Source organism: Mchenga conophoros, linkage group LG3, assembly GCF_057382185.1.
Source record: "Mchenga conophoros isolate Kocher_MC1m ecotype Shallow Benthic linkage group LG3, M_conophoros_male_GT1.1, whole genome shotgun sequence".
In the NCBI taxonomy this organism is placed as follows: Eukaryota; Metazoa; Chordata; class Actinopteri; order Cichliformes; family Cichlidae; genus Mchenga; species Mchenga conophoros.
The window spans coordinates 2,575,820-2,590,600 of record NC_140528.1 but is presented as its reverse complement, the minus strand read 5'-3'; the positions used below and the strand labels follow the sequence as shown (position 1 = coordinate 2,590,600).

The 14,781-nt window shown below is 39.9% G+C and overlaps 1 protein-coding gene across 1 annotated transcript in view; it reads right to left on the bottom strand.

Moving 5' to 3' along the window:
* Positions 1-14,781, bottom strand: part of LOC146576986 (NACHT, LRR and PYD domains-containing protein 3-like) — a 35,976-nt gene that overhangs the window by 5,255 nt on the left and 15,940 nt on the right. Inside the window, exons 9-10 of the mRNA XM_085267610.1 lie at positions 6,492-6,665; positions 1,055-1,220 (exon numbers count right to left, since the gene is read on the bottom strand). Coding sequence (XP_085123736.1) covers positions 1,055-1,220; positions 6,492-6,665 — 340 coding nt within the window. The remainder of the gene's footprint in view (positions 1-1,054; positions 1,221-6,491; positions 6,666-14,781) is intronic.

The following is a 14,781-nucleotide window of genomic DNA, read 5'->3' as shown; positions in this document are numbered from 1 at the left end:
TTCCTGTGCTAACTGATCCCAAATGGCTCATGGACTCAGCTTTTCTTGTTGATATGACACATGAGCTTAATGTACTGAACAAGACGTTACAAGGCCTGGGGCAACTTGTCAGTGCTGCCTATGACAACGTGAGAGCATTCTCCACAAAACTGGCGCTCTGGAAAGCTCAGCTCTCTCAGACAAACCTTTGCCATTTCCCAGCATGCAAGGCACTCGTGGATGCAGGCACACCATTCAGTGCTGACGAGTATGTTGATGTCATTTTGAGGCTACAGGAGGAATTTGATCACAGATTTGCTGACTTCAAGACACACAGAGCCACCTTTCACATTTTTGCGGACCCCTTCTCCTTTGATGTGCAAGATGCCCCTTCTGTGCTTCAAATGGAGCTCATTGAGCTGCAGTGCAACTCTGAACTCAAAGCAAAGTTCAGGGAGGTGAGTGGAAAAGCAGACAAGCTTGGACAATCTTTGAGAGACTTGAGCCCTAGTTTCCCTCGGCTTTCCCGAATGTTCAAGCGGACCATGTGCCTTTTTGGTAGCACATACTTGTGCCAAAAGCTCTTCTCCACTTTGAACTTCAATAAGTCCAAGTACAGGTCCAGACTTACGGATGATCATCTTCAAGACATACTGAGGGTCGCAACTGCTTCCTTCCTCCCTTTTTTATTTCAATCTCATTCTGTTGTTTGAGAACAATAACAGAAAAATGTGCACTTGAGAACAAATTTATTGTGAATTCAGCTGTGAATGTACAGTTTGTCATTATTTAAGCTTCCATTTCCAAATGTTAGCTGACACTTTATTAGGTACACTGGTATCTATATCAGGTACACCTGTGACCTAAATGTTCCCGCAAACAGACTCCTTGGAGACCCCTACATAAATATCCATGAACTATCCAGCTAGACTAGTGTGTCTGTCCCTGAAAATATTCCTGCATGTGTGATTGTTCATGTGTCATCTGCCCGAAACAAACAGGAAGTGAGTGAAAGACACAGGAAATGTTTCCAGCTCTTCCTCCTCTATCAGATTTTCTCTCCATACCTGAGAGTGTCCAGTCTCCAGCCTGGATCCTTCAGTCCAGCCGAGAGCAGCTTCATTCCTGAATCACCTGGATGATTGTAGCTCAGGTCCAGCTCTCTCAGATGGGAGGGGTTGGAGCTCAGAGCTGAGGCCAGAGAAGTACAGCCTTCCTCTGTGATCAGACATCCTGACAGACTGCAGACACACAAAACAACAATCTATCTGTCAACAGTTGTTTTCTCTTTGTCACAATAACATCTATCCATCCATTGTAACTTTATTTATAAGTGACAATACCCAACAGACAACAACAGTCATCTGAAGCTGTTTAACAGTGTAAGGTAACCGCCTCCACTGTGAGCAGCACTTGGTGATGGTGGGAAGAAGAACTCCCTTTGACACAAAGATCCTCCCAGTGAAAACAGGCTCCAGGAGGAGCATCTACCATGACTGGTTGCAGGGTGAGGGGAAAGAGAAGAGATGAGCTCAGAGAGACAAGAACAAAACAGAGAGACAAAAGTTAAGGACATGCAGTAGTGACATATAAAAGCATCAGGAGTGAAAAGAGGGGAGAAGAAAGCAGAGCATCCTGGGAAGTCCACCAACAGCCTGAGTCTATAGCAGCATAACTAAGGGATGGTTCAGGGTCACCTGATCCAGCTCGAACTATAAGCTTTATCAAAAAGGAAAGTTTGAAGCTGATCTACAAAGTAGAGAGGGTGTCTGTCTCCTGAACTCAAACTGGGAGCTGCTGCCACACCCAGTCCAACATAGCCAGGCTTTCTTTGCTGCTTTGACAAAACCTCAAATCCCAGTCAGAGATGGTGAGCATCATCACAGTGATGATCATTTCTCTGTAACCCAGGCTTTCTGCTTCAGGATCTGTGCACGCTCACAGAACAAGGAGACCTTTAAACATCATTTCACTAACTGGATGGACTGAGCTCAGCCTACAGATGAACTGGTGCCAGAGATCATAAAGAACATCAAACAGTCAAATTCAACACTTTAATGGAAATATGAGATTAATGCTGCAGACAATCATGAAGCTGCTGAATTCATGAACATCAAGAATGCAGCGAGTGGTAAAATAAAGATTTGACCTCAGTGTGCTCAGTGTTCCTGTCTATTCCTAACATATTCCTAACATGATAGCTGCACTTTAGAGCTCTAAAACTGGAACTGACACATGTTTAAACTCTACATGTTACTCAGTACATTCAGTTCTGACACTCGCCCACAGTCCAACAAAGGAAACATGGAGATCACATCAGTTTGTCATCAAAGTCTAATTATTAGGGCAACTTAACCTGTTATAATCTCGTTAACTCATTAACTGATTAACGTCAGCAATTATTTTAATCACAGTTTTTAAAATCATGATTATTGTGAAAGTGCTCACTGGCTCTGAATATAACAGCCATGGGTCACAGGAGGGATGTTGATCAGTGCTGGCTTGAGATGGGCGTCATTATGCGTCTCAGCCAATGGGAGCATTGAGGGTGGGCCTAATACTACTGCAGCGCTCACATGACCCAGGACAGAAAGAAAGGGGCGGGGACAGAAACATGGAGACAGGTACAGATCTTTGACATGTTCATTTTAAACTGTTCCAGGAGGCAGTGTTGATACAACTAAAGTTATCTGTTGTTGAAGAAGTCGGTCTGAGGAACGTTCTTAGGATCAACAAATGACGGCATGTATGAGCCTCAAGACGCAGCATCACAAGAAGAACACATGAGCTGTAGAAAAAGGAGAGACTACGAAAGCCACGGCGTTACAACATGAACCAGCTGTTGGTCTCTCTGGAGACTACTGGGCGTGGCTGTGTAACCATGGTTACCTGGGAGTTACAGAAACGTGCAGAACATGCGATTCATGTTGCACAGCAGTGGGACATTTGAAATAAAGTCAGCACACTCAGTACAGATAGTGCATCAAATATGATGCTGCTGCCAGACGTCTGCATCGCGCACAACACCAAGGTTACCATGGCGATCACAGCTGACAGGGACAAAGTGCACAGCTGGAAGCCTGCAGGTATATTTAAAATGATGTATTTCTCAGTGTCCTGTCGGTGTGTGAGAGACAAACAGCCTCTGTATGTGTGTGTAAATACAGCATGAATATGTAGAGGACATGTTTGTGGATATAAGTAAATGAAAGCTCTGCGTCATTTGAATCTTCTTGTTTCTGTTGCAGGTCTGTGACTGAACTTCTGGGAGGAGAAACGTTGGTTTCATGCTCTGTGATTCTGTGTTTTGTCATCTCTCTCAGGTGATGCAGAGCTCAGATGATGACCCCGCCTACGTGTTCAAATTCAAGTCTACATTCAGAACAGACCTGGAGACACGCAAGCAAAATGCCAACATTGTATATGTGAAAACTGCTGCTGGAGCCAGATTCAAGGAGCTCAAGTGTTTACCCAGATCTTACTGAACTCACTGCAGGAACAGAGGGTTGTTGGAGGGAAACCTGTGGAAGCAACAACATCCGAGCCACCAGAGAAGAAGTTGGCCCTGTTGGTGCTTCATCAGAGTGTGAACAGGAGGAAGACTCAGCTGAGAACAGTGTGGTGGATACAGAGCAGAGCCCACCATCAGTACAGAGGCCTGTCCATTAGAGTGCTGCTCCAACATGCAGCACATGTACTTGGCCACAGCTGCAACATCTGTACCTGTGAAAGCTTCTTCTCTGTTGCTGCTCATATTGTGCAGAAGAAGAGAGTTTCTTTATCATCAGAAAATGTCAATGAGCTTGTGAGTCTTAGCAGCTGGCTCGGTGCAGAGGAGGAAGAACATGTCAGTCAGAGGAAGATAAATGCAGTTCATGTTGTCAACTCAACCTGGACTGTTGAAAGAGTTTTTCTTTGTCTGGTTTCTGACTGAGATTCTCCAAAGGAAATCCAGCACAAACACACACTTCACACACTCAAAGTCCTGCACAGTAAATGAGCTGATGAGCGTTTGTGCTGCTGCCTGATAACAGAACAATAGTTCTGCTGCTTCCTGTTCTGCAAACACACATTTATAAATGTTCACTTGCTGTTGATCAAAGGTATGTTGGTGGCTCTGGACGCTGAGGGAACTTTGTAAAAAACTAGATCAAATGTTAACGTCCTGGCAGAGGCAAAGAACTTTGATTTGATATTTGATTAGATTCATGTTTCAGCTCAGACTGACAGAAATATTTGAACTGCTGCTGTGTTAAAGGGAACACTGCTGTTAGAAAGCACCTGATCTGTTTCTGCACACTGAATGTTGCACTTCTCATACTGCAGTACTATTAAAATAAGTACACAATGCACTACTTTTGAACTCATGATTGAATGTTGCTGTAACAAAGCCATTAATGTGATTCAAAGTGTTCATGGTTTCCCAGCACAACAAATGATTGCACAAGTGTGACTGATCCACTTTCTAATGTGTGTGTAGCCCACACTGTGTGTCACTGTGTCACAGGTGAGTCTGTGTGTCCAGGTTCTATGAGGACAACAGGATATAGTGACTGAGTCCAGCAGCTTAAAGTCTGACTCCATCCTCCATTTAAATAACTCACAGCAACAACTGAATAGCTTTGCCTTTGTGTAGCTGACACTTCATTTTAATGTCCTTCTATTCTGGTTCATCTGGTCTCAGTTTCTATAAGCACACAGGTTTCATCAGGACTCTATGACCTCAGTAATCTTTGCTGGGCCTTAATGCTCTGAACAAAGCTGCACAGCACAAGACTAAATAGAAATGAATCAGTCTTTCATTCTCACTGCTGTTTGACTTCAGCTCTCAATGTCCCACCATAACCCATGGAAAGAATTACTGTCCATCCAGGCTCCTGAACATGAAGCTGAAGAAGGTGGAGTATTGTGAGGGCTGATGGAGATGATGATGAGGAATCCAGGAGCAGTGGGTGGATGGCAGCATCAGCATGAAGGATCAGTGTGAGAACACATCATCATCCACAAAGGAAACCAGTCTGAGTGTCTGACGCTCTTGTTAGAAAGACGCAGTCCCAGCAGTTAGCTTGTCTGCTAGTTAGCTGAGAGCTAACTCACTTGTACATTGAATACCAAACTGTGTAAACCAGGGGTGTCAAACATATGGCCCGTGGGCCAAATCCAGCCCTTGAGATAATTTCATATGTCAAATATTGATGAATTTTCAGGCTTGCTGATAATCAATGTGAACACGGCTGAGATTTTATTCTGATGAGCAAACCATGTGGCCAAACACTTTAAGAGACAGACTGGGATCATACCATTATGTGAAAGAGGACGGAAATGTCCCATAGACAGCAAGGGTAGTGGTAGAGACCAGTACACAGAGAAATGGGAGCTGTACTGAAATGAAAGCGTGTCAGGAAAGAGTGAAAAGGCAAAATGAGCAGCATCTGGCTGCATTTCAGTGATATTGGAGACCACAAAGCTGAGTGCAACATTTATACAGGAGATATACAGGAGACGCTGAGAGTAGAACTGATAAAATTAGGAGCTGGCTAAAGTGAGACCCACTTTTATTTCCACCCATTTTCCACTGTGGAGGACAAAAGGTTTCAAACTGGTCCAGGTCTTAAACCTCACGTGTTCTTCCTAATAGCAGTAAATGGATAGAAATAAGGCTTTTATGAAAACACTGAATACAAATTGCTGCCTTTAAAAAGACTAAATGTACAGTTCAGTATTGAATACTACATAAAATAAACTATATATAAAGTGTGTCTGAATGGCAGAGATGCAGAAATATGTGCATGTAGCACAGAGCCACGGCTCAGTGTCTGAATGAGTCTCACAGACCTGAATGTGCTGTTGAAGCCATTTATAATTATAACGTAATTCTTTACTCGTTTGATCTGCTCCTTACCACAAGCCACCAGACGTAGAAGGTTTTGGACTTTTAACTATATTTTCTGAAGTTTTACAACTTTTCTTACTGTTAAAAACCTCGTTATGGCCGTTCATGCTGTACAAAGTAATTAGACATGTGTGGTATCTACAGAAACGTCAGAATCTCAGCTAAAAGGTCACAAAACCATCTCAACAACCACCAAACAGCTGAAACAGCAGGTGAACAGATCACACAAAAAAGATGTAAACACAAATCCCCCTGATCATCTGTTTTTTAAACATGAAGCGTAGTTTTGGACGTTCATTTACTGCTGGTTCAGTGAATTTTGGTTGGACAGTGATGAAACCTGCAGCCTCAGAATCTGTGAGAAGTCTGCTTTCAGCACGCAACAGCATTGTTGTGTTGTGTGCTGTGGATCCACCTCTGCAAACTCATCACTGTTTCACCATCATGTTTCTACTTAGACAATAACAAAGGAAGCAGTTCCCAGGAACTACTTCCTGTCTTGTTAACATAAGAGTACGTTGCCCTCCAAAACACCTCCACTTCTCCTCTTATTAGAGGACTGCCTTATTATTAATCTGCTAATTCTGTCAGTTGATGAAAGAAAAATGCTTGATCTCACCTGAGAGTTTCCAGTGTACAGTGTGGACTCTTCAGTCCTTCAGACAGAAGCTTCACGCCTGAATCCTTCAGGTTATTGTTACTCAGGTCCAGCTGTCTCAGATTAGAGGTCTGAGAGCTGAGACCTGAGGCCAGAGCTTCACAGCTTCTCTCTGACAGGTCACAGTGACTCAGTCTGAAAAATAACAGATAAACAATTACAAAAATAAAACACTTATGTTGAAGCGTAATGAGATACTATTATATTTAGCAATATTTCATCTTGTTTTGTCAGGAAACTGAGCACTGATGCAGAGCAACATGTGGAGAGAATCAGAGGAGAAGAAGTGAAGAGAGAACAGCAGTAAAACAACACTGAATTGTTCAGTGTGCTTTTGATATCAAGAAAATGTGTCAAATTTCTTTATTTTGTAGATTAGATTAGATTAGATTAGATAGAACTTTATTAATCCCTCGGGTGGGTTCCTCTGGGAAATTCGATTTCCAAAAAGCACAGCACCGACAGAAGTTTCAGAGTTACAGAATATTATATATATATATATATATATATATATATATATATATATATATATATACACACATACATACACACATATATAAATACAGAGACAATATAAATAAAATATACGAAGGGGATAAATAGAATAAATAGGAATAAAAAATAAAAATACAAGTGAATGAATTGCACATTTCGAGTATTGAGGTCTATTGCACTGTTGACTATTTACAAAAGTATTGCACAAAAGGTATTGCACAGTGAGGTGCAGAGGCACTACAGCTTAGTTGTTCCCCCCTCCTTTGTCCTCCTGTCTCTTTTATTTGTTTTAGTAGAATTGATGATTATCACTTAGATAACAACCACAGGCCAGGTCTAAATTGCACTTTGGTGACAGTTACACCCAGAAATATTTCAGAAACGTGGACAATTTGTGCTCCATTGTATTCAGTATTGAACAAACTGAGTACCGATGACCACTTAATATTTTTGATATTTTATTTCAGTTGTTCCACCTGATCTGTGTTAACTAGAATAAACATTTAAAAGCTAAAGCTATGATCACATATGTACTTACAGAGCTTTGTTGGAGGCTTTGACCACTGGCAGCAGCCTCAGAAGAGCCTTTTTAAAGGCTCATGTTCTCACTTAGATCATTTATTTCTACTTACATTTCATTCTGGGAAAAATGGAGATTACTTTGAAAATGGGAACTATTTCCCCCCAAAAATCAGCCCTGGATTAGTAAATCACTCCAACATGTTCTCAGGCAGAAGAAGCTGTCTTGTTATGAGGGAGAGAAGAAAAGCAGCTAAAATCAGGTGTAAAAGTAAAGCAGAGGATGAGCTGAATAAAGGACACTCAAGGCTGGCTTGGAAAGGAATGAAGTCCATGGTGGGGATGCAGAACAAGGAGCAAAGATGAATGTGATGCTGAATCAGCAGAAGACTTGGACTCATTTGATTCCAGCTTCTTTTTTTTTTATTGACATTTTAGAATCACTATACAATACCATCAACTTCAGCTATCTTTCAGTACATATATTTTTTTCTTTTTTTCTATATTTAAACAACTAAAATATCCATACAATAAGAATGAAAGAAGAAGAAAAGAAAAAGAAGCAAAACAGGAAACAACAAACAACATAAATAAAAAATGCATAAGGAAAAAGAAAAAGGAAAGAAAAATAAATAAATAAATATAGGGAGTGTGTTTTTGTTTCCATTAATGAAACTAATTTTTCCTCTAGTCTTCTAGTAGTTAACAAAGTCAAAATCTAATGCAAAAGCAAAAACTGGCCTGCGTTTTCTAATGTAGTCCATCCATTTGGGCGACTGTGGCTCAGGGGGTTGGGAATCGCATCTGTAACCGGAAGGTTGCCGGTTCGATCCCTGGGCTCTCTGTCCTGGTCGTTGTGTCCCTGGGCAAGACACTTTACCCTACTTGCCTACTGGTGTTGGCGCGATATGGCAGCCTCGCTTCTGTCAGTCTGCCCCAGGGCAGCTGTGGCTACAACTGTAGCTTGCCTCCACCAGTGTGTGAATGTGAGAGTGAATGAATAGTGGAATTGTAAAGCGCTTTGAGGGTCTCGAAAAGCGCTATATAAATGCAACCCATTATTATTATTTCTTCCATCGTGATACAAACAGGTCCCTCTTGTAGTTCACATCTGCTGTCATTTTCTCCATTCTGTAAATGTCCAGTGTGGTGTTCATCCACGTGTCCATTCATTCATTCATTCATTCATTTATTTATTCATTTTCAGGCACAACAAATACCTATATTGAACATAAAATACACAAAACATAGCCCATAGCTGGGCTCTCTGAAGAAAGCCATTTGTTTGTGATGGCTTTTTTGCCTGCTGCCAGTAAAATATTAAACAAGTATTTATCGTTCTTTGTCCATCCTTCTGGCATAAGTCCAAAACGTAGAGTTTTACTTTCCAAAGGTAAATATCTTCCAAATGTCTCTTGTATTGCTGCATGTATTCCCTTCCAATAAGTTTTAATAACATGACAGTCCCAGAAAATATGATAGTGATTTGCATTCGTATTTCCACAATTTCTCCAGCAAGCGGGAGGGTTACCTTCATAGTGAGATTTTTGGTGAGGTGTAATAAAATATCTTCCATCCATCCATCCATTCGCTTCCGCTTATCCTTTTCAGGGTCGCGGGGGGCGCTGGAGCCTATCCCAGCTGTCATAGGGCGAGAGGCGGGGTACACCCTGGACAGTTCGCCAGTCTGTCGCAGGGCTAACACACAAGGACAGACAACCATTCACACTCATTCACACATTCACACCTAGTGGCAATTTGGATTATCCAATTAACCTATCCCCACAAGCTGCATGTCTTTGGACGGTGGGAGGAAGCCGGAGTACCCGGAGGGAACCCACGCAAACACGGGGAGAACATGCAAACTCCACACAGAAAGACCCCGGCCTGATGGTGGAATTGAACTCAGGACCTTCTTGCTGTGCGGCAACAGTGCTAACCACTGTGCCACCGTGCTGCATCAGGCATTTCCACCCAAATTCCCGCCAGCTCTGTGAGCTGCTACATTTCCATTGATATGCCCATATTGTTGTCCATTCTTCCTCCTTTATCTCTATTCCTCCCTCCATTTCCCATTTTGTTTTGATATACAAGGTTGAGTGTAATTTCATATTTGTTAATCCTTTATAGAGGTCACCTATAATACCTCTATTTTTATTTGAACTGCCCTTTTAAATACGTCTAGCAGCTGTTTACTCAATTCAGCCTTAGCTTTTATCGTTTTATTGACAAAATGCCTCATCTGTAGACATCTATAAAAATCCTGTGTTTCTAATGAATATTTATCTTTCATTTTATCAAAACTAATTAGTCTGCCTTCCTCCATTACCATACATAAAGCTGTTAATCCTTTATATGTCCAATCTTTGAATCTGGTGTCCAATTTATTTGGAGCAAAATGTGTGTCATATGCACACCACTTAAGAACTGCTATATCCTCTTCTAGTTGATATTCTTTTATTACTGTTTCCCAAATTTTAAAAGTCAACTTGATCCATGGATTTTCAATAGTTTTTATTAAATTTTGCAAGCTTCTGTCTGCTATAATTGTCATGATCCTGGGTCCTTTTGACCCAGCGTTTTGTGTTTTCTCTTCGCGATTTTGGTTCTGTTCTTCCTCTGGTTAGTGTTTACTCTGTTCTGCCCGTGTGTTCCTGTATCCAGTCTGCGTTTCTTAGTTTGTGTCCTTTCATGTGCAAGTTCCTGTTTTATTGTGAAGGTCGGCGTCTTATGTGAGTGTTTTCAGTTTGCCTCCCTAGTCTCGTCATGTTTATCACTCCCAGCTGTGTCTCCCACCTGTGTGTAATCTCCCTGTGTTCTGAGTATATTTAAGTTGTATTTTCTGTCTTAGTAGTTGCTGGTTCGTCTGTGTTGTTTCCCCTCGGTCTCCCTGCGTCTCTCCGTATGTATTTCCCCGGACCTCTGCATCTTCGTTTCTGGTTTGTTTTGTTAGTTTTACCCAGTTTAGGTTTTCCTGTTTCACCTTCACCCACGCCATTGCTGTTTGTATTTTCTTTTGTTAAATAAACACTCACCTGCTCCAGAGCTGCTGCCTTTTGGGTCCTTTTCTACATTCCACACGGCTTGCCCCGGCAATCCGTGACAGTAATAGCTTATATGGGGATGGAGGTCAGACTCTCCTCAATAACTTTCCATTGAGCGTCATATGAAGGATTACATCAGCATATCATAGGCCTTAATTGTGCTGCCCAATAATATTCCCTAAGAGAAGGTAAGCCCCACCCCCTTTTCCTTTGTTAAGTTGTAAGGTTTTAAATCTAATTCGGGGCCTTTTTCCTTGCCATATGTATCTTGACAAAATTTTATCCCATTCATTAAACTGTTTCTGGTTAATTTCTATTGGTAATGTTTGAAATAAATATAATAATTTAGGAAGAATATTAATTTTAATTGAGTCTATTCTCGAATAAAAACTTAAATATGGAATTAGATTCCATCTCGCTATATGTTCCTTAATTTTTTTCTGTATTGGTAAATAATTTCGTTCTGATAGTTCTGTAAGATCCTTAGGTATTATGACTCCTAGATATTTAAAGTACTCTGTTTGCCATGCTAATTGATACTTATATTTAATTTCTTCTGATGGAATATAGTTGTACTTAAGCAATTGTGTTTTACTCATATTAACCCTATATCCAGATAGTCGACCAAAGTATTCAAATGATTGCATTAATTTAGGTAAAGAGTTTGATGGTTGACCCAAAAATATTAAAATATCATCTGCATAGCAGGCTAATTTATGCTCCTTTTCATGGATATTAATACCTTCTACTTCTTTATTTTGTCTTATATATTGAGCCAATGGTTCCAGATATAACGCAAATAATAATGGTGAGCACGCACAGCCCTGCCTTGTTCCTCTTTGCAGCTTAATACTATTTGATAGGTAGCCATTAATTTTAATCCTTGCCGTAGGGTTATCATAAAGTGCCTGTATTGTCTTAATTATATTTTCGTGAAAGCCAAATGTATGCAAGACTCTGTAAAGAAAATTCCAATTAACTGAATCGAATGCTTTTTCTGCATCGATACTGATTACCATTGCTTCTATTTTATTCTTTTGAATATGATTAATAACGTACATTATCTTGTATTTGGCGCTCTCGAATAAAACCTGTTTGATCATTATGAATTAGATTAGGTAAGAACTTTTCTAATCGTCGAGCCATGATAGATGTAAACAGCTTGTAATCTGTATTAAGAACACATATTGGTCTATATGACGCACATTCTAATTTATCCTTGTTTTCGTTTGGGATGGCAGAGATAATTGCTTCTTTCCAGCTAGAAGGTACTTGAGCCTTCTTTAGGATCCAATTCATTGTTAGAAGCATCACTGGTATTAATTCTTCTTTTAGCTCCTTGTACCATTCTGCCGTATATCCATCTGATCCTGGAGATTTATTTCTGTTAACTTTACTTATTGCTATTCTTAGTTCCTTTTCTGTTATATCTTCAATCAAAGTTTTATTCTGTTCTTCATTCAGTACTGGTAAATCAAGAGAATCTAAAAAACTGTTAATTTCAACTATACTACTCTCTGTGTTATTAGCATACAGAGTCTTATAAAATGTTTCAAATGCACTCTGAACTTCTATTGGTTTATTTTTTTATTACTTTTGTCACTGGATGTTTAATTTTGTGAACTGTATTATCTGCTATTTTCTTTTTTAGTTTCCAGGCTAATACATTCTTTGCTTTTGATCCTCCCTCATAATACCTTTGTTTAAGAAACATTAATTTTTTTTTTTTTTCATATGTGGTCAAATCATTTATTTCATTTCTTGCTTTCCTAATTTCCTCCAATATATCCTGAGATGTTTTTCTTTCATGCCTTTTCTCTAATTCTTATTTTCTAGCTCTTCTAATTTCTTATTTCTCATCTTTTTCTTATAAGAGGATATTGCTATAATTTCCCCTCTCAGGACAGCTTTTAAGGCATCCCACAGTATAGGAGGAGACACCTCACCATTGTTATTAGTTTCCATATAGAAGTGAATCTCTTTCTTAATTTGTCCTTTAAAGTGAGGATCATTCAGTAAGCTTGAATTTAATTTCCAATTATTGAGTTTTGGTTGCACGTTTAAATCAACAGACAGGTATACTGGTGCATGATCGCTTAACTCTATTGCTCCAATTGCACAAGTGCTTATTTTATCTTTATTTTTCCCAAAAGTTATGAAATAATCTATTCTTGTGTATAACGAGTGCGGTGAGGAAAAATAAGTATAATCCCTTTGGTAGGGATGCAAGTCTCTCCATATATCAATTAGTCCCACCTCCTTCATCAATGTATTTATATTCTTAATTAATGTTTTAGTATTCTGTGCTTTTCTATTGGAAATATCTAGCTTTGGTTGTAGATGTATATTTAAATCTCCTCCGCAAATTAGGAAACCTACTGTCTCTGTTACCATCAGATCTATAATTTTCTTAAAGAAATAAATATCGCTTCCAGGGGGTGCATATATATTTAACAACGTGACTGGGTTCCCCTCAATGTTTCCCCTTACCAAAATATAACGTCCCTCTTTATCACTTATCTCGGATATTTTTTCAAAGAGTAATTTGCTTGATAACACGATAGCCACTCCTCTCCTTCGTCCAGTTTTATAGGAAGAGGAGAAACTGTTGTATAACCCATTCTTTTCAGTTTTTCATGCTCCTTACAGTCTAGATGGGTTTCCTGTAGATACACTATTTGTACTTGTTCTTTCTTCATTTTAGTTAAAATTTTATTACGTTTAATTGGATTCGACAGGCCATTTACATTATATGATATGATTTTTACCTTATCTTTAAGCATACCCTTACTATTTGAATATTATTAATGTAACAACGACATGTACCATCAGACCACTCCCTGAACATACATAAGCAAATGTTAATATTAACATTAAAGCTGTATAAAACAACAGCTACAGAAATAAGCTTTATTTGGTCAAAGAAAAATAAAAGAAAAAAAAAAGACTTCCAACTGTGTGGTCCCCGATATGACCCTAAGTAAGCCCCGATAAAAGAGGGGGCTTCGAGGGGGGCCTCTCTCACCTCTATGTGAGACAGGGCCTTCCTTAGCCAGCAGGCCAATGTCCATTCTACTAATAGCATAGGTAGCACGTCCGCCTATTTTCAATTTCTGCATTGCCACTTCAGTATATTATTTCGAGATACGAAGTCTTTACCAGTGTATATGGCTATAGCTTGATTCCAGCTTTGATATCATTGATTTCAATGAAGAGCTTTGTGATTGTAGCAAAGGGCTGGTAGCTCTGAGAGTCCCACTGACGAGGAGTTTGTGAAGGTTCGCCGTTATCTAAAGAGCTTAGAAAAAAAGGCATCTGGACATCTTTAAGTTTCTTGAAGTCGTTTCGCCTTTCACCTCTCATCCAAGAAGCTTCTTTATTTCTAGGGTCAAATGTTGAAGAGTCCCAGATTAGCCTGTGTACAAACAGACTTCAGCCATATGAGAGTGAGTGTGAGTGAATGAGAGCACACACAGGACACTCTGATCTCTGAATGTGTGTGACGCAGTGAAAAAGAGGATTGTACTGGATATACTGTGACTGACAAACAGAGTTTAAAGAGAAAGGTGTTTGGATTAAAATGGATTATGCTAAAGTGAACGTGCTAATGAAATCTGAACTGACTGAAATGTGAAGTGAAGATAATTCAGATGTAAAAGAGAGAGAAACTGATAATAAGGTGGGGCTGGAGATCAGTGAAGGGCATGTAAACACCTGATTGGTTGAGTAGATATCAGATCGACAGTTTCACAGTTTTCCCTGTGGATTATAACTTTAAGAAGATGTAACATTCATCAAGGAATCCTGCTCTCCGGATTATTTCCATGAACACTGATCTGGATCACATCTACAGTGCTGGAAGTGCCCGTCTCACCACCAACCTCTCTGTGCACATTCACTTTTCAACCCTTTGTGAGACACTAAAGGTGTAAATCTGAGTATTAATCTGTGTTAGTGCGAACACCTCTAATAGGTTGGTTTAGTCTTTCCAAGTCATATCTTCCCTTAGATCTGCGGTCCAGGCTCCTAAAATCATCCTAGTTTTACAAGCACTACAATCTTTAGGAGAGCTGCACTAACAGGTGTGACTGATGAGATCTGACCTGCAAGGATACTCATGTTTATGTGTGTCAGGACAAGCAGGGAAGACCTGGACATGAACTCTGTCAGGCTGCCTGAGTCCTCTCACCCAC